The sequence below is a fragment of the Haliotis rubra genome, unplaced genomic scaffold (genome assembly GCF_003918875.1).
Source record: "Haliotis rubra isolate DU_JTF1 unplaced genomic scaffold, ASM391887v1 Scf661, whole genome shotgun sequence".
Lineage (NCBI taxonomy): Eukaryota > Metazoa > Mollusca > Gastropoda > Lepetellida > Haliotidae > Haliotis > Haliotis rubra.
This window is the reverse complement of record NW_025767370.1, coordinates 53,304-73,176: the sequence shown is the minus strand read 5'-3', so window position 1 is coordinate 73,176 and position 19,873 is coordinate 53,304. Positions and strand designations below refer to the sequence as shown.

Sequence of the window (19,873 nt, the reverse complement as noted above, 5' to 3'; positions counted from 1 at the left end):
TGATATTGAAAACTTTTTGGTCCTTTTCTGCAAAACACCTTTCTTTTTACTGCCACAAAGATCGACATTAAATCCCAATTTCTGAAGAACAGAATTTGCTGAAATCAAAGAATTTATTTTAGACGAAGGATGCACAAAGAATTTCTTCCCGGATAATGAAGTTATATCTTTGGTATTGTCACATCAATTTTAAAACAACAAATACAAGCAATCACAAAAGTATCATCACAGGAATACAGAACTTGGGAAGTTTAAACCGCACTCAGCAATATTACAGCTATATGGCTGTCTGTTAACCATGTCAGCGAGCCTGACCACCCAATCCCCGTAGGTCGCCTCTTTACGACAAGCATGGGTTACTGAAGGCCAGTTCTAACCCGAATCTTCTCGGGTCTTAAGACTGAATTATACAAGCTGAAGATGTGATTTTATCAAAATATTGACAAATGTGACAAGCTCACACGATTTTTCAATACAGAAGCAAATATTTTTAACTTAAACTTCGATCATTTACCTTTGATTCCCACAACGACGGCGCGGTAGTTTGCCACAGAACTTTGCCTAGACTTCTTTCCTGGTTGGTGAAGAAATTGTAAGAGATTTTTCCATCGTACCAAAAGCGAAGATAACATTGGAAGTTCACACGATCAATGTCGTCCATAGATGCAGTCACGTTCGGTACCGCCATGTTCAGGTTTTAGAAAAGTGCCAAAATCGCTTCCAGCCAATTAGAGGTGCTCTTTCTTTCGATGTCATAATTGAACCAATGCCAAGACACGTTAATCAGTTGAGTTGGGTTTTTGTCTCTTCAAAATAAATAACATATCTAAAGAAGCAAATACGACTCAATACAGTTTTTAAAAGCTCCATAATATTCATGGTATCATTTATCTATATTTTCTATACATACTTAAAAAAAATCACGATCGACGAGATCATCCGGTACCAGCCATCGTTCCAAAATAGCGGATGAACCCGACTCACGGGTGGTAGATTTACCGATTCCATCATGAAAAGAAGGGGAATACCATCATATACACGATGTCAAATTTGAATGTCTCATCTGTGGTTGGAAACTGGCTTCAACACAAAACGTTTTACGTCATTTTCACACTTTACATGGACTAAGCGAGTACTTGTTTAAATCAGTGTTCGATCGGTTTTGCGAAAATTCAGAATTGACGCGAGTCTCGACTGCACGTACAATTAATATTCAGACTGGACCCAGAGACATAGTAAAGAAATAAACATCGTGATATTGTCCACATATTCTTGTTTGGCATATTAAACATTTTAAAAGGCCCCATAGCCATATTGGTGTAGATAACGTGAAAGATCCATTAAAAATTAGGAAGTGTGTAAAATCTACAGCAGTTGTGCGATAAGTAAAGTTTTGTCTGTTTGAAACACTACTACTCACAATCTAAGACACGTTTCTGCTGTAGATGTTTTCCAACTTTAGATTTTTGAATGTTTGGCCTAACTTTAAAATCCTTACAGCACCGCAAAAATATGTCATTATACCCTTTTACGTAATTGTTGTGATTTCGTGCCAAAGTACGTTCTCGAAGCAGTGCCCTATGACGCCTTTTTAGCAATTATTAAAATATATTATATTTCGGTTTAAACGTAACTTGTATACAGAAAGCCAACTTGGCTGTGTACCATTTCTTCAAATTGCTTAAAAGTTTGTCTCCTCTGACTCTTGTCTTTGAAGCTGAAAAATCCATCTGTGAAACTGTGTTATCATAGCCTCATTCATTTTTTGAACCAGTAGTGAATACAAACACCCACTCTCCAGCTTCCCTCAAACTGACCACAGCTACATCAAGCATGTAAGCAAAATTGTACAAATCAGATTCAGATAATTTAAACTTTCTTAAATATATTGAAAATATTTTTATGCTTCACCTTTACAAAACCACTGATATAACATGAATAAAAGTATTGTATCTTGTAATATTTTGTCTGTATTTTCTTTTCAATGTAGTTTACTCTGGAAATTTACAGTGAATAAGATTAGTCTTAGTTCATGAACAAAAACTTCATGAAGTAAAATATAACTTCATGAAGTTGATGAAGTGTGTCTTCAAGAAGAATTAACTTCATGAAGTTGATGAAGTCTTCATGAAGTGTGTCTTCATGAAGAAGGTTCATGAAGATTTTGGTTGAAGTTGATGAACACTTCATGAACTCTTCATGAACTGTTCATGAAGACTTCATGAACTCATGAACTGAGTTTCGCAGGGGTTGCTACTGCTGCACATATGTCGGAACTCCATGCCCTGGAAGTCAATTGAGTACGTTTCAAGAGGAAGAGGCATTGCAGAGTGTTTCTGCGTCTCAATGGGTCTCAACTTCAGACCAAGTGCCAGGGCAGCCAGATAGACTATTCACTCTACTACCGTTGTCCACCGTCCTCGGACCTGACCAAAGATCTCATGCTCTGTCCCCCTGAAATTTATTATATAGGAATGTTTCTGGAGAGAGATGCACTACCTGTGCAACCTCTCAGTGACAGACGTAGAAGAACTCCATCAGTTTGTTCCCCTGGTACTGGCGCAGCAATTGTCCTCAGCCCAACAATGCAGATGTGACATTCTCCGTCTACGGAATCAGTGTTACCTTATATAAAGTGAATGAAGATGTATTGAACTCCATTTTCATCTTCGTTCTTCTTTCCTGTGGGCATCAGATCTACTTCACCTGGTTCTACGCTAACACAGGGAAGTTGCAGTATGGTCACTTGCGTGACTTTGTCATAGCTGAGAGGCCAGTCTTGTACTCTGATGCAGAGTGGATCGACACTCATGCTTACTGAACTCTACTCTCACGAGCAATCATGTCAGTGAAGTGTGAAATGTAATGGAACATTATTCACATAAGCTTGTTTACTAATTCATAATCACTTTGGTCGAGTGAAATACGTTTCAGATATCCATGGGCCAAGTATACCCCTTATCAAACCTTGTCTTTTGAATTTAGAATAAGGCACTATAGTTGAATGATAGATGATACAGCATTTGATATAGATATTGTGTCAGGTTGTTGTTGGTGTGTTGATAAGTTGATGTTGCCGACGTGGATGCCATATCTAAAGCCTTGAGTGAGGGAATAAAATTTTGAATGGATATGGACATCCGAGTAAAAACTGGGTGTTAAGTTAAAGTTTCGGAATATGGTAATGATTTTGAGATAACGCAATTTGAAATAAGTGGGAATAAGTAAATTATTGAAATATGAAAATAGATAAATGATAATATAAAACAATAGTAATGATATAATATATAATAAAGTAGAGATACATTTTGTAATATTAAATTATTTTTAATTTCCTGTTAAGCTAAAGGATCTTAAGTCAAAAGGACCGCATGACAAAAGCGCCCCAAAACGGAAAAGTCAAAAGGGCCGCAAGAAAGTCAAAAGGGCCACAAACCCCTAGTCAAAAGGCCCGCATCAAAAAGTCAAAAGGGCCCCAGCCCCATATAAAAAATTAATATCTTTTTAAAGTGTATGATAGTAAAAGGTTATATACATCTTTACAATGTATTCTTTATACATACTAGTTCAGTTTTTAATAAGATATGTTTTTCAATATTTGAAAGAAAATGCTGACAAAGAATAGATGTATGTGATGGTTATTAGTTCATCTAAATGACAAAACACTTATCATTTATGATTATGACAAATACTTTGGCAGAGAAATAAACAATCTGTCTGTCTAGTATATCAGCAAATGCCAAAATTATGTGGCATGCTGGTTTTCCTCACTGTATTGAATATGTGAAATCTTATTATATAATGGACTAACAGAGACATGGCTTCACCAGTTTGACTTGTCAAAATATTTTACAGATTTAAATATGCTATTAAATTGTCGTCAGGCAATCAGAAAGGTCGGTATGCAGGTGGTATTAAAGTTTAGCTACAAATTCCATTGATAGATTTGTAACACCCTTAAATATGTCACATATAGGTATGTTCTTAAACTTAATCAAGAAATATTTGATCATGAAAATGATATCAGATTATCTTATATTTTTGTGTATATATGCCCTCACAATATTCAAAATAGTATGACAATGTAATTGAACATAATGAGACAATTCAGCTTGAGCATCTAATTGTTGAAAACCTTGAATGTTTTACCTCCGACCCAGTTATATTTAGGAGATAAACGTACTGTGTTTGGAAATTAGATGAATGTTAGACCAAATTGATAGTGTCTAAATTTCATTTGAAGCCGAACGCGTAGCGTGAGGTTTCAAATGATTAATTTAGAGACTATCAATTCGGTCTAACATTCATCTAATTTCCAAACACAGTACGTTTATCTCCATTCTACCATAACCGATTTAACATCGAACTTCCTCGTCCTGCGTAATCCGGCATGGGACGAGAGGCGAATTGAACTCGTCTGTGAAGGGAGTGGTAGGTGCCGTTCGTATTTTTGTTAAAATTGCAACATAAAAAATATTCTGTCCAAAGAAAACAAACTACTGTTTATTCAATGCAATAATGTAACAGCTAAGAGCTTGGTTTTCATAATCATAACTCCACACGACCGAAACCATCCTATTGTTTTATGTGCCGTGTTACTGTATCCCCCTGGCCACACTATAATGGAATCGTCTGACCTACTTATTTTCTTGGAAGTAGACAGTTATGCAACAGTTTGAAATGGCGGACGAGATCAGTGTTTACATTTGAAATTCGAAGTGACAGTGGAAAATACTTGACTGACTGTCGAACATGAACCCTGCAGAATCGAAGAATACATCCTTTTCTGATCGACCTATGACCTGTAACTCATCAAAGACTGTTGATTTTATGACCGGCGAGTGTCGATCATGATTTCACGTACGTGCCTCCACCCTGGCATGCGACGAAAGAGTGACAGTGCTGCTTTGTGTACATGCGACTAACTTGGGATTCCTTGGAACATTGTTCTCAACATTTGGGACCGGATTGTGGCCAAGCTTTTCAAGTGTACAAACATAGCAGTGACAGCCTTGCGGGGAAGGTGGCAGAGAGCAGAATTCTCGTGGTTCAATTTTTGACATTTTGAACGATGCAACATGACATGATGTCAGATGGAGTATGAGTGGCCTAAATTTTGTGTTTCGCCTGACCGTTATCTTGCGAATTTCTCATTCTAAACGGAAACAAATATACCATTTACCAGGTAGGTAAATGTTTACGAACGTTTTGCCACACAAATATGGATAGATAGGGATGTATTTTTACAAGGTTTCTGATTTATATGTTAGATATTGTTTGTTTATGTTTGGGGCTGTGTATTGTAATTGAGTTTGAATATTTTTATAATAGAAGGTAATAATTATGATAGTGAGGTTCCCTAATAATTGTGGAGGAAAAATCGTATAATTGTATTTTTCGAGTTTTAATAAATGTTTCATCAGCATTTCCATCACGTCTGTTGTGTTGATAGTAGTCATGTTGGTGGCCAAGCTGAAGTAGTGCGGCAGTGTTGTATACGTGCACAGTGAAGCGCTGTGAAATCAGACGCATTTTCAATCCAAATTGATACCGTCTGATTTTATTGATTGACCAATCAAATTCGAGCATTTCACGTAGCCATGGTAGAATGATTGTTGCTGATTTTAATGCAAGATCGGATGATTTTCAGGATAGTATTCCTGATTTTAATGACAGTACAAGCAGTGATTTTGAATTTTCTAACACAGTTGTTACTCAACAACAGACAATATTTTTGTATTAAAGGCTCCTATTTAAAAAACATATATAGGGCCCTTTTTACTAGGGGTCTGAGGCCCTTTCAACTTTTAATGGGGCCCCTTTGACTTTTTGATGCAGCCCTTTTGACTAGGGGTTTGTGGCCCTTTTGACTTTCTTGCGGCCCTTTTGACTTTTCCGTTTTGGGGCCCTTTTGTCATCCCCTTTTGACTAGGACCCCTACATACATAACAATCAGGTTGATGTTTCCCCCTTAATTGTTTGATATTGAATTGAAAGAAATCATCCATTTTTCTCACACTTATTCCTTAAATATATTTCCGGATTTAGTTTCCCATTAATACAGTATTGGCCATCTGCAATGGCAGTTTTTATCTATTTTTCTTGTTGTTCAATCACTATAGCACTCTGGATAAAGGAATCACATCACAACTAGAACAAAGCAAATACTAATTGGTATGTTTTTACAGGATGACAAGATTAAACTTCTCTTCTCACTATAAAATTAGCTTTTTTGAATGGACACCTCTCCGTTGCTAATTCTCATACTCAATGTAGTGGAGAAGTATATCTTACTTCTTTTCCTCATGCTAATGTATACCAGTGTAGGAAAGATGTAGAAAATCTAGCCTGTCCACAGGACTGGCAGGTCAAATTTTTTACCAGTCCTGCCAAAATCTAGCCTGTCCTCCAAATATAAATAAAACACCTTCGGCAGTAAATATTCAAAAAGGTTATAATCATTATATATATGTCATTGGTTTGCTAAAATTGACCCGACATGAGGACGGACTAGATATTTTTTTAACCCGTCCTCCACAAAATTCACCCATCTCGGACGTTGGGACTGGCTATCTTTCCTACACTGTGTATACCCAAGCAAACTGTCGCTGAAATACCTCAGTTGTGCATGCAACGTTAAACAGAGCAAATAACTACTACATGTTCATGGTCCTCCTTGTTCACAATGGAAGACACCCGCTGTAGTGAACTTGACGATTATCTCTCTACTGGTCTGAGTACCAATCATCATTAGCCGATCATTAGCCGATGTAGAAAGTCTTCAAGATAAAGCAAACAACACTGACCATGAAAATCATGTTATATTATTACCTTCATCATTATGTTCGCAAATATTTGTTGCTATACTTCAATTAAACATTCCACATTAAGGCTCTATGTCATTTTATTTATCTATAAACCACTGGCATACAGCCATACACAATGGGGACGGGGAGCCTGAAAGTATGGTGTAACAACAACCAAGAAAATGATGTCGAACACAGAGAGCTATACTCTTGAGAAAATGTAGGGGAACTTCACTTTAATGTACGATTGAAAAAAATTGGGAGTTAAATCGGATAAAAAAATAATGAATGTTTAGAGAGTGCATCACCACTTGCACTTCCTTATGACCATAGTTGTTTGTACAGTAATCGCTCTTGAAAGATGATTGGTGTATGACATGAAATTTGCATATGTACGATTTGCATTTTCAAACAAAAAAACCTGGCAAGAAACAAACACTACCAACTGTGTGATGCAAGATGATTCTCAAAATTAATGGTCTACATTGATTTATCGACCTTCTTGAAAACCGTCAAAAGAATGACACCCAACGCACATGTATGGGGCCTACTGCGTTGTGGACGTGCATCCCATGCGTTTTGTTTAGGGGTGGTGATAAAAAGAAATGGTGGTACGTTCATGAGATGTCTGGCATTGAAACATTTGTTAACGCTTTTACTTCTTATCCAAATTGAAAGTTCAGGCTCCCCTACTTTTTTTAAAGAGTTTATTATGAATTTATAATTTACGCACTTGGGCAGAAATCTTCCAGTCAATATCACAATATGTATTGCAATATCTCTTAAATTATTGCAATATATTGCAATATCAGAATCAGGGCAATATTCAGCCCTAATGTACAATTAACCATTATTTGTGTTATCGTTTCCCTGCTCTCATCTGCCAACATTGAATCAAAATGTTATTTTTGACAGCTGCAGAGAACATTTATGAAAAAGATATCTGAAAATAGTAGTAAGGGACACTCTCATGTATCACACTTGCAAAAATTATTATGGTCCCACAATTATATTTCAGTAAATCAATTAAAACAAACTCCTGCAGTCTTCAAAGGAGAATATTTTATTGGGGAATCTGTTTCAAGCACAATAGAATTTGTGTTTGCAATATCATGCTTTAATATTGCTTGTTTGAACCTTGGTCAACATATTGTTTGTCTGTGTAAATCTGAGAACCACACATAATACCGACATATATATATATTTACAGGAAAAGAAATGACACTTTGAAGTGGCAAATGGAATATGGAAGCTATGACTAAATAGTAGACTAATGGGGAATCGAAACATACAAACTTCATACCTCACGTCCTTGTCAACCTTCTAATAGGCTTCATCAAACATGAAACCATCTGAATATTGTTACAAGATACTGCATATATGTTGACTTCACTAACATTGGAACTCTTAATTTAAGTTTCAATTCAGGTTGGTTCTTGTCACTAATGCTATATTTTCTGCAAGTTTTATTTGTTCTAACACTGGCCCAACACATGTTTTTCCCTTTAAAAAAACCAGTACATATATAAACAAATTGTATTAGTCTTCAATATGTGCAGAAGCTCAGTGATGGTACTTACCAAACTTCCCATTAACCATGAAATATAGATCATATATGTCATTTTTTAAGGTAAAAATGTATGATGCTTAATTATGGTTGTGTGGAAAAAGTGGAATATTTATAATATAATGATACAGTGGAATGGGGATTTGTCAGCTTCTGGTTGGACAGGATAGGTAGGGGTATTTACCATGCAACCAAGTTCTGTTAACAACCTTCATAGTATTGCAGTCTCCAATCAGTTTGAAATTATTGAAAATTTCAAGCATGTGTAAGGATAATATCATAGTTCATCAGACATAATAATACTATTAGTTTGTGTATGCTTTGACTAGTGCCACATTTGTTGTTTCAGATATATTGTTGTGCATATTGAGACTATGGTAACCATTCATGAAAATATGGTGTTCATATTTGATATTTGTACTCTGTTTATCAATAGTTTCATTTTTAATATTACCTAAAACTGTTACTGACCAAATATTCCATGTGTTTCTACATATTTATTATGAAATTTGATATGTAACATTTTAGCAAGTATATGGTTTTCAGAATGACAGGTGTAATTTGTTTTTTCTCATCCTGAAAAGACCTAGACATTTTACATGCCCCTTTTTTGGTTACACTTACTGAAACTATATTTTGATATTGTAATATCAGTGGTGAAATATGTCTTTGTTAATATATACAGTTGTGGGTGAGCTTAAGTGCACTATGGCACAATCTTTATGATCATGAGTCTTATGGCTGCTTTTGTATTTCAGCCTCAGGGGACAAGGTTCTGGCTGTGGCAGGATCACAAGTTGAAAAAGCAAGCAAATGAAGCAGAACAATGCAATTGCCCAAATATTTTGCGAATTCTTTATATACAAAATGAACTTTAATTTTTTTATTGGAAAAATATCTCTGCATCACACAAAGTAATCCTTGTATTTTTTATTTTGAGCACATTACCAGTAGTTCAACTGGAGAGCATCCATTGTCTGTTGTCTGTTTCCACCTCCTGGGCTGTTTGCCATGTAGCTGAAATATGGCTGACATGGTGTAAGATGTAACAGCACTTGCTTACTGCTGGGTTGTGGATCATCACTGTGAACAGATTTAGACAGTCAAAAACTGAATTCATGCAATTTCAGTGAATAAGATAAAGTCTTCATTTTATATGCCACCAGTGATTATTCCTGTTAGGGTTTGTAAGGTCTAAGGTTATGCTTGTTTATTAAGTTGCCCACATTGTCAACATCTTCTGAAGCTACTTGGTCAATAGGCCTAAACTTGGCATGATTGATCTCAACTGTAAGTCTCCAAAACATACCTACTTAGTGCTGCCCTGAAACTGGTAATTTGAAGTACAGTCGAACCCCGTTTATCCGGACATTTTGGTTACACTCGGAAATCGTCCAGATAGCGAGGCGTGCGGTTAACTGGATCAAACAAGCAAAACGCATTGACAATGTATATTGAAAATTTATTCATATATGTATATCAATAAGTCAATAGTCAAAAACATATAATCATAACAATACCATATTCAATATCACACCAATAAACTATCTTTCAGCACGTTGATTCACGTTATACATTTTACATAGCACATCTTACTTGACTCGATATCACATATCACATGTAGCACATGATTTCCTTAAAAAGTCTGTGATAGGTGTCTGCTTCCTTGGTTTTATTTCTTCAAATCACTTCACCAAGTCCATCAATAAATTCACTGAACCTTCGTCTCCAATACATTCTGAGAAGGTCAACAGACTGTTAGCATAACAACTGCTTGTTGTTCATCATCATCATCTGACTGTTCGTCTGTCGGTCGCTGCACTCTGTTGATGATTTTTTCATCAGTTAGCTCATGGCCAGTTTCCACGACAGTATCTTCATCAACGTACTGTTCAGCAGTTGGGACTTCGTAGCCGTCACTTCGTGGTAACTGCTGCATCAAATTCCGCGGCTCAGCTTAATCCTAATCCTAATTAACATGTGTTTTTGTTACTGATGTGATGTTCTCACACCTGCCACAACTGAAGTAACACGCGTCCCTAGTGTTTTGATGGGTAAGTAATCAATTCACAGCAAAAGCCTGCCCAGAGATTAACACGCGTCCCTAGTGTTTTGATGGGTACTCAATTCACAGCAAACGCCTGCCGAGAGATTAACAATGAATACACTTAGTCGTCCGGTAAACAATACTGACGTGAAACATACATGTACACATGCAAATGCACCCAGATCTTTCCGTCCGGATAACTGGATCATTTTTAAATGGAAATCTATGGGAATGGTTTGAAACTTCTCCGTGCGGGTCCGGAAGCGCGGGGGTCCGGCTAAGCGAGTACAGTTACTGAAGGCAAGTTTCGTTTCACCTAAAAATCGTCCGGAAGGCGGGGTTTCTGGATATACGGGGTCCGAGTAAACGGGGTTCGACTGTAATTGAAGTTTAATCAGAAATTCCAAATGACAAAGTAGTCATTGATCCACAATTGAACACAAATGAAAGTGAATTGTCTCCTCGCTGTCTCAGCAATGAGATTCTTTTGTTTCCTGAGAAAGTTAAATTTTAAAACTTTTCCTATCTTACGGTTTGTACTCTTTCTCTCTCATGGTTAACAGCTGAGTGGAAATGAACTGTAAAGAAAGTTTTGGCCTCCCTTGAACCAATCGCCTGAACACGCCCTCTGCTCCTATTCCTGGATAGCCTCTAGCCTCTTTGAAGCATGCAGCATGCCTTCTGGCTGATCATGTGACACCTCAGTCTGATCATTCTCTTCTTTTTGCACTGCTGTGCAGGCCTGCTGTAATTGAAGTTAAAAGAAATTCCCTTTGAATCCATAATTCCACCATGGTTAGAAGATTCTTCTTCAAGGAAAAGAAAATATTGTCAACAATGTAAGGAAACCTTCTCTTCTTTTGACGTGCCTTTCATACCTTCGATCCGGGTGATAGCGGTCAGCCCATCTCGGCTGTTTGCTGAATATGAGAGTGTGGGGTCCCAGCGCCAAACTTTTATTTGAGCAAACTTTTTTAGACACTTGTTTCGCCTTGATGTAGACTCACCTGTATCCGTGTTCAATGAACCCATCAAAGTCTGTTTGCCAAATATTCACAGTCCAGTGGTGTTACCACTTAGTGTGTTCCCATTAAGGCTCATTCTAATACTAATGTTGAATAAACAACATCATTCTGTCTGCTCATGCGGAGATACATTTCTGCTGCTATATTTTTAGAGCCAGAGAATACAACACATACCGGACAATAAGCAGAAACACTACACCCATGTCTCCCGAACAGACTACTGACAAATCGTACCAGGTCGACGATTCCTTCCTATTCAGCTGTCTCTCGGCTATACGTTTGACGAACCTCTCACATTCGGAGAACCTTCCACATTCGGCAAATCTCCCACTTTCAGCGAACTATGTTCAGTTAGGAGATTTTTTATCTAGTTCAGTGAACTTTCAGTGTTTGTTTCAGTGTGGAGATTCAGTTGGGTTCTGCAACATATCCAGCTCGGTAATGTGCACACGCAGTACTTATCCTTGGCGAATAGATCCTTTATTTATCTATTTTTCAAGAAACCTCTTTATCTCAGCCACTGTGTCTTAACCTTTGAAATTGATGTCTGTTTCGGTGATACCTACAGAATCTGCTATCCTGCTCATCTCTACCTTTTTTGTCACAGGCATGCAGCCGAACCTACCTGTCTCTTGAAATCATTCCCAAGATGCACAACTTCACCTTTACATGGACTTTGACTTGATGGCATGAGCCATGGCGACGGCTTTGAAGCAAGTACACAATGCTTCAGAATCAGAGTCGTCACATCTTACCTCCGATCGGCGATATAGGAACCTGACCCACTAAATCACACCTCATAGGTTGAATCGTTGTTCCAATCGAAACGACACTGGTCTGAAGCGTTCATCTAATCGAAAGGGCGCACAGGGCTGAAGTTCCAGGGGTTCCAGCTGCCAGTCATCGGGGATTCTCCTGTCACTTTACTCCCGGATTGAAGAACTTATCCTGCAAGGGGATAGTGTTCGGAGCTTACATCGACGACTGTATTCAGGCACAGAACGATCATGCCCTTTTGCTTCGTCACATGCAGTTTGCGATACAGCTTCTTCGCCAATTAGGCTGGTTAATCAACCTGCAGAATCGAAAATAGTCCCTATGTGCCGACTTCAATTCATTAGAGCAGTGTTCGACACAGAGGTCAACAAACTGTTTGTCCCGAGGGATTGTTTCTGCAAGATACAGCGGTTGGTTTTCCTGGTACCAGTGCAACCTAGGATGCTTCGCCAATGACAGGAGCTCCTGGGCCTTTTGACGTCTGTTCAGGCATTGACCCTCAGGGGTCAACTACAACTTCGTCCCTTACACCTTTTTTGTGGCAACTTACATCACAGTGGGAGATCCCAGTGCTCTGATCCCTCTACCTCTGGAGCTCCATCCTCATTTTCAGTAATGGATGGAAGAATTGAACGTTTGCGACGGAGTCTGTTTAGAGCCGTTTGTTCCGTCTCACCACCTGTATGTGGATGTGTCTCAACAGCGGTGAGGAGCTCATATTCTCAATCAACAAGTGGCAGGGCTTGCACTATCATAGATCGCGCCTGTCACATCAACATTCTGGAAGTTCAGGGCGGTGATTTTGGCATTCCGGGGGTGAAGAATGTCATCGCAGATGCCCTGTCCCGATCGAGTCATCCTTCTCCAACGGAATGGAAATTACATCCTCAGGTGTTTCAGACCTTCTGCCTTCCAATGACTTCTCCGACAGTAGACCTCTTCACCACGAGGTTCAACCATCAGCTGCTTTGGTTTGTGTCACTGATATCGGGCCTTTTGGCTTGGGACCTCGATGCTCTAGCCATCCCGTGGGAAGACCTGAATGCTTACGCGTTTCCGCCAGTGGCCCTTCTTCCTCGCATTCTAGTGAACTGTGCGCAACACGGAGGATGACTCTACTTTGGTCGCGCCCTACTGACCGGCCAGAAGTTGGTTCGTAAATCTTCAAGACCTAGCCGAACCAGATCCCGTACCGCTTCCCGATCGACCCGATCTACTGATTCTTTCGAACTCCCACAAACTACATTGGTCCCTGTTGACGCTCCATCTGCACGTTTGGCGTATCTACATCAATCCTTAATGGCTAAAGGTTATTCAAGCGGGTTGCTACTGCCATTACAACAGCGCATCATACTTTTACAAGGTCACTCTACGAGGACAAGTGGGAAAGTTTTAAGCATACTGCAGGAAGAAGGGCATCTCATGCCCCACTACGGCATCCCCTCAGACGGTGGCAGATTATCTTCAGCATCTCCGAACTGCCAGGGAACTCAGAGGTTCTACACTGTCTACCTACCTGGCTGCTCTTAACATGGTTATTGCAACGGCCTCGGGTGTGAAGATTTCCACTGTCCATGAACTCCAGTCTGTCCTAAGGTCTTTCAAATTGGCCCTACCAATCCTGGAAGTTCCGGCCTCCAGCTTGGGATATCTCTGTTGTACTAGCTCATCTCACGTCAGCTGAATATGAAGATCTGGAGGAGAAGATTTCGAACATGTCTCCTTTAAGACCTTTTCTCTTGGCCTTGGCTGCAGCTGCCGTATCTCCGAGTCCATGCTCTTGATGTTTCTCGGGTACGGTTTGGAAGCTCTAGACATGCGAGAGTTTTCCTTGGTTTGCGGTGGGATTTCCTTGCCAAGAATCAGTTACCAGGACAGCCGGATCGCACATTCACGATCCCACTGTTGTCCACTATCTTGGGCCCAGATGACACTGAAGATCTTTCATTATGCCTGGTTTGCGCATTATGGATTTACCTAGCTGCCTCTAAGGACCACTGCAGGTCTCACATGAGACTATTTATCCCGTTATCCACTGCCTCCGCCTCAGAAGTCTCCCGTACTACCTTGTTGTTTTGGATGAGATCTACATTCCTGTATGCATATGACTATGCGGACCTTCCTCCACCTATGACGGCGAACCCTCAGGAGACCCGGGCTTTGGATTTCAGCAATGAGCTTCATAGGAATGTTCCCTCCAGTCCATCATGGAGGGTTGTTTTTGGAAGTCGGTTACCCTCTTTGCCTCGCACTACCTTCGGAATTCCTCGCTTACAGATGTGGAAGGTCAGCATCAGTTTGGTCCTTTGGTCCTGGCGCAGCAGTTGTCATCAACCTGTGTTCGCAGATAAAGCAATCCTTTCTTGATCGGTTTGCTATGTACCTAATAGAAGATATCGATGTAATCCATATCTTGGTGCTTTTTTCTCTTGGGCTTAGATCATTCTAACCTATGGGAATAGGGCGTGTCAGCACTGTCATAAGTTATGACTTGATAGACTGTGAGGCAAGTCTTGTGCAACATGCAGAGATGGACGACATTCCGCTTACTGACATCTACTCTTTGGGCAATCACGTCAGTGAAGTGTTGATTTCTGATTATCTGCGTGGTTTTCAAAGCGTTCTGCTCCTAAGTCCTTTCGCACCTTTGGTAAGTTAGGGAAATTGGTACTGAACGTTAAACTAGTTGAGCAACCGGGCTATTCCGTCTTTCACCGCCGTCCAGCATGTGTCTGTGGGGGGTAGTTTCGAAGCAGGGACTGGCCAGATTAAGGTCCTCGACTTTAATTCACGGGGTCACCTGATAAATCGTGGGGCGCGGGGCCTACTTGACAAACTGCGTCATTTGCTTTTGCGGCTGAAAACCACATTAATTCGGGAGCGCCCACTCCCTAGAGTTTTTGTGCTGTGTAAGCCAAGGGGTTACCTAAAGAAACCCATCTCAAGTTTGGAGTTTGCATATCGGGAGTTGGTGCTTTCTCCTGGCCTCCTTGGGTTATGCGTTTTTCCCGGTTGTAGTAGTAACGGGGTAATCTGCGACCGGCCTACCAACCGTAGGATTATGCATACCGTGAGAAAGGATAAGTTTAAAAATTTGAAAATTTTATAATAAATTGTATATTTATATACTTATCCTATCTCACGCGATAGGACCCACCCGACCTGCCCCACATCACAGATTACTGGAAGCTCCAAGACGAGAATGACAGGTAGAGGTGGTCATGTGATCGTTTGGGCGAGCCGTACGCTTTGGTGGATGATTCACAGGCATTGATGTCGGGGTGAGGTCAGAGGCCAGTTAGATTTAACTCAACTTAGCTGACAGCACATTTCCACACATGGTCGTAGAAAAGAGAGATGGTGCATACCGTGAGATAGGATAAGTATATTAATATACAATTTATAATAAAATTTTCAATTTCCTTTATTGAAGCGAAATCACATGTGAAATTCAAACTCATCATAACAATCAAATGGATCTGTATGGTCAAGAAAGATGCTCTCCCGTCGCAATGCTCTACGGAGTGCCCAAATGGGACGCAAAGCCGCAATATGTTCTCTAGTCATTTTAATATACTGGCAATGAGTAGGACATTCAGGAATACTCTCGGCACAAAGTCTACAATGTCTTGACCAAAACACACTCTGCTACAAAAATCTTCAGTACAGCTGCAAGGTCGTCATGATTGCCTTCCACGTCAACAAGAACCTCACAAATGTTTATGTAACTGGCTAGGAGACAAACCAGGTCATCTGCATGAAATCTGGCACCAGCGTCACGAATACACAGACAGTACACACAGGGCGCTGACTCAGCAAGACATATGATGCCCCGTGTAGATAAGCATCCTGCTCTTCGTATGTCAATTTTCTTTAAGTTGCTGTTGCAAGACAAGCCTGTAACAATTTCAGCCTCACTGTAATAGTTACGCTGGTCACCTATGAGTGAAAATGTTTTCAACTTTTTTTAATGTTTCAAGAATCCCAAAGAAGTAACATTAATGTCATACAACTTCAGATGTTGTACATTTTTGGCTCCTGTCAAGTAACCATCCATAGAAAACTGTCCTATCAGAGGTGTATTCCAAAGATCAATTTTCTTGAATTGTGCCTAAAACCTCAGAGTCTGCTTGTATTAGAAATTCCCATCGTGTACATACGCGCCTCACTCCATGAATAATGTCATATAATGACAAATTGAAAAATGTAATAAGCAAAATTTCTTCGGGCAGATCATGAATGTATGGACTCTGAAAAACAAAGAAACATAAATCTATGAGCTCTTTGAACACAGACAAAGTTCAGATGTGTTCATGTAACACTACGCATTAGAGCTCAATACTTGCATCACAAATTTACAGGCTTTGTAAATGACTTGTCATGATCCCAGATAATTTCAGAAGTTGATTCATTTGCTTTCATTGCTGCAGCCTTCCACTTCAAGCGAAGTACCTCCATTTTTAATTCAGCTCTTCTTTCATAGATTGTAGTTTTATGTCGTGCTCTTCCTTAGCGAGCTGAATTATAACATTTTCCGATTCGAGTTGATGTTGATGGAGTTGGTGCAGTATCTTCGTGGCGAGAGATTGCCCCTGGTGAGGTAGAATGGTATGGTGCATAGGCATCAAAAGGTACCGATATTGGCTGAATGTGTGTTTCTAGAGTGGACTTGTCTGGTATAGCACAGGAAGCCCTGTAAAATTGTGATGCAAATGGAAATTTCTGCCTGACAAATTGTTTTATACCTTTAACATTTGCTATTAACATACAGTGAACAGATACACATTAGGACCATGGGGCATTGTCGTACAGTCTCCATGGAACGACTTCTTTATAGACTGAGAGACTAGTCTTGTACGCTGACGCAGAGGCAATCAACACTGCTTTGTAGAATATACTTAATGTTGAAATTGTGTATACCATATGGAGTGAAGTGAAATGGAGTTGATATGCGACGACCTCTTTCAGGTCACATGTTTAATGGTGGACATTTAACACACATTGCGAGATGATGGCATAAATTCGCTTAACCTCTGGCAACATTTTTAAGGTAATATGTGCTATGGAATACTTAATCTACTAACATGCTTAGTTGCGCTTCCACATCCTCAGTATTGTCATCATATGGGTTAGTTAGTTGCTGAAATTCCTTTGGTACTATGCCCATGACACGGCTGGTCAGAGTGCTGACATCCTTCGGGGGGTGAACATCCACCAGTTTTCTTTAGTTCTCTTTCATAATCCCGCATTCCCTTTCTAGCTGATAATTTCAGTCTTATCCACAAAGCTTTCAGCTTATCTGTGTTATGCATGATTACAAATCTAGCATGGTTAGTAAGTCTAACCCTTCCCAATGCCTCTTGCTTTGACTTAACAGAACTGGCATCCCACCGTTTCCCATCAATAACACGGGTATTGTCCTCTATACAGTCTAAGAGGAAGAACTTTTGCTCACTTGTCCAGTTATTCACTCTGCATTGCTGACGATATCACCTCTACATGCGATCTCACCTGCTGCACACAATGTAAACACATATATTATGTGAAGCGGAACATGTGTGCAACTAAACTGAGCATGCGTGGGTTGAGATTTCGAAATTGGCTTCACAACGAAACGAACAAGGTAGGATCTTAAAATTCCAGACCTGGTCTAAACTTCCGTTTAGTTAGATTTGCTCTCTCTAATACAGTTTAAATTAGACCAACGGTTCTGGTTTTCGTAAGCCTGGTTCGAATTAAACTTCCTTAATAAATAAGCCCCACAGGGTCTCCACCAGTTTGGTCCCTTGGTCTTGGTGCAGCAATTGTCATCAGCACGTTAATCCAGATAAATGACATGCTTCAGCCGTGTATATAGCGAATGGAAGTTTTATAGAGCTCCATTATTCATCTTTATTTTACTTTCACTTTGGGCATTGATCGTCCTCTCAAAGCCACAAACTGGGGCATTGTAGTACAGTCTCCATGGAACGACTTCTTCATAGACTGAGAGACTAGTCTTGTACGCTGACGCAGAGGCAATCAACACTCACGATTACTTACCTCTGCTCTAGCGACCAATTACATCAGTAAAGTGTAAATACCGAATTCCAGTGGATTTTGATGTGTCCCCGCTCCTATGTTGCCGAACACATCCTTGACTAAGCTTATGCAAAGGAGCGATGCTCATTTGATGTTCAGAACTGGAGGTAAAACTAGTTGAGCTTACCGAGCCATGTTGCCTTTTCAACTTTGGATGTGAACTGGAGCATGGTTTCGAAGCAGGGATATGCTGAGATTAGAGTCGCAAGATTCTCTTCTGTGGAGGTTTCTGGTAATCAGGGCGTGAGCTCTGTCCTTTTGTCTTGTACAAAAGTTGTGGCGGAAAACTACACCTACTCGGGAGAGCCCGCTCCCTGGGAGTCCTTGTGCAGAGCAGGCTAAGGTGTTTTGGAAGTAGCAACCCATCACACGAATAGGAGTTATGCAGTCAATCAGAAATTGCACATGTAACAGGCCTCCTAGTCTACCATCACCACATCACTCGATCGTCATCTACATACAACGAAAGACATCGGGTAATCTGCACCGCACCGTCCGACTGTGGGGTAAGTACAAATCATAAGGAAAGATCAGTTTCAAAAGTTCAAGAGAGGCCGAAAACTTTGTTTTCGGTTTGTTTCCACTCAGCTGTTGAGATTTATCATTAAGTATACTGAGAAGAGGTATTATAAATATACAATTTATAGTTAAAATTTTCGATTCGGTATATATTCGTTTGTACTTACAATAGAGTAGAAAACGTAATTGTTGAAAGTTGCTTATAACATTGTGTAAAGTGACGTCAAATGAACAACCTGTGTATATCATATGTATATTAGTTCCATGTAAATTGCATGTACACAGATAATCTAAAATGTCAGCTCTATATAAGTAAGTGCGTTTAGTTTAATGCCGCAATCATCAATATCCCAGCTATATGACGGTATTCTGTAAATAGCCATGTCTGGAGCAGACAATCCAGTGATCAACATCATGACCATCGATCTACACAACTGTGATAAGATGCAGCTCTATATAAAGGAGTTGCCTTAGATCAGTACTTGAAGAAATATGGGACAAAGGGTGGGTCATTTTTTTATTAAACTGCTGAACTCCTTATTTGTGTTTGTTTTCTTTTAGGGTGCGATCTGTTTTAACTGATAATTAATGGTTACCAATATCTCAACTGTTGTAAAAAACAATTGTGAAATTTGGCATAGGTGTTGTTAGAAGTGTTCAACACATGTTCTGCTTTTTGGATATTATTACCATGAGACCATTACAGCTGATTTCCTAAAGTGAAAATTGAGTTAAAAAACTTTTGAAAACACATATCACAGACCCAATTAGACAATAGACTGATCCAGTCCTGGACAATAATACTTGATCAGTCAATAATATTTTTCATATTGAATTAAATTTGAATTATTATTTTTCATTTTCCTTATAATTGTATGGAAAACATAAACACAGGCATATGTGCAGTCTGCAGATCTTGTTGATATCTATAAAGTTCAACCAATCATAACCAATAAAGCACAGTGTAGGTGTTTTTTAGATAAATAAGAATAAAAATAGTAAATAAAAACAAAGCAGTAAATTTCCTCCTTTTTGCGACATTGTTTAGGTG

At 39.5% G+C, this 19,873-nt stretch overlaps 1 protein-coding gene and 1 long non-coding RNA gene across 3 annotated transcripts in view; both read left to right on the top strand.

Moving 5' to 3' along the window:
• LOC124257472 (protein LZIC-like) overlaps positions 1-9,930 on the top strand; it is a 151,396-nt gene extending 141,466 nt beyond the window's left edge. For both annotated transcript variants that reach the window (XM_046691540.1, XM_046691539.1), the window contains exon 6: positions 9,132-9,930. In XM_046691540.1, coding sequence (XP_046547496.1) covers positions 9,132-9,190 — 59 coding nt within the window. In that variant the 3' untranslated portion in view covers positions 9,191-9,930. The remainder of the gene's footprint in view (positions 1-9,131) is intronic.
• Positions 9,931-15,820: 5,890 nt separating this feature from the next.
• Positions 15,821-19,360, top strand: LOC124257473. The gene is made up of 2 exons (XR_006893282.1): positions 15,821-16,853; positions 16,914-19,360. It is a non-coding gene; the product is annotated as an uncharacterized LOC124257473 (long non-coding RNA).
• The last annotated feature ends 513 nt before the right edge of the window (positions 19,361-19,873 follow it).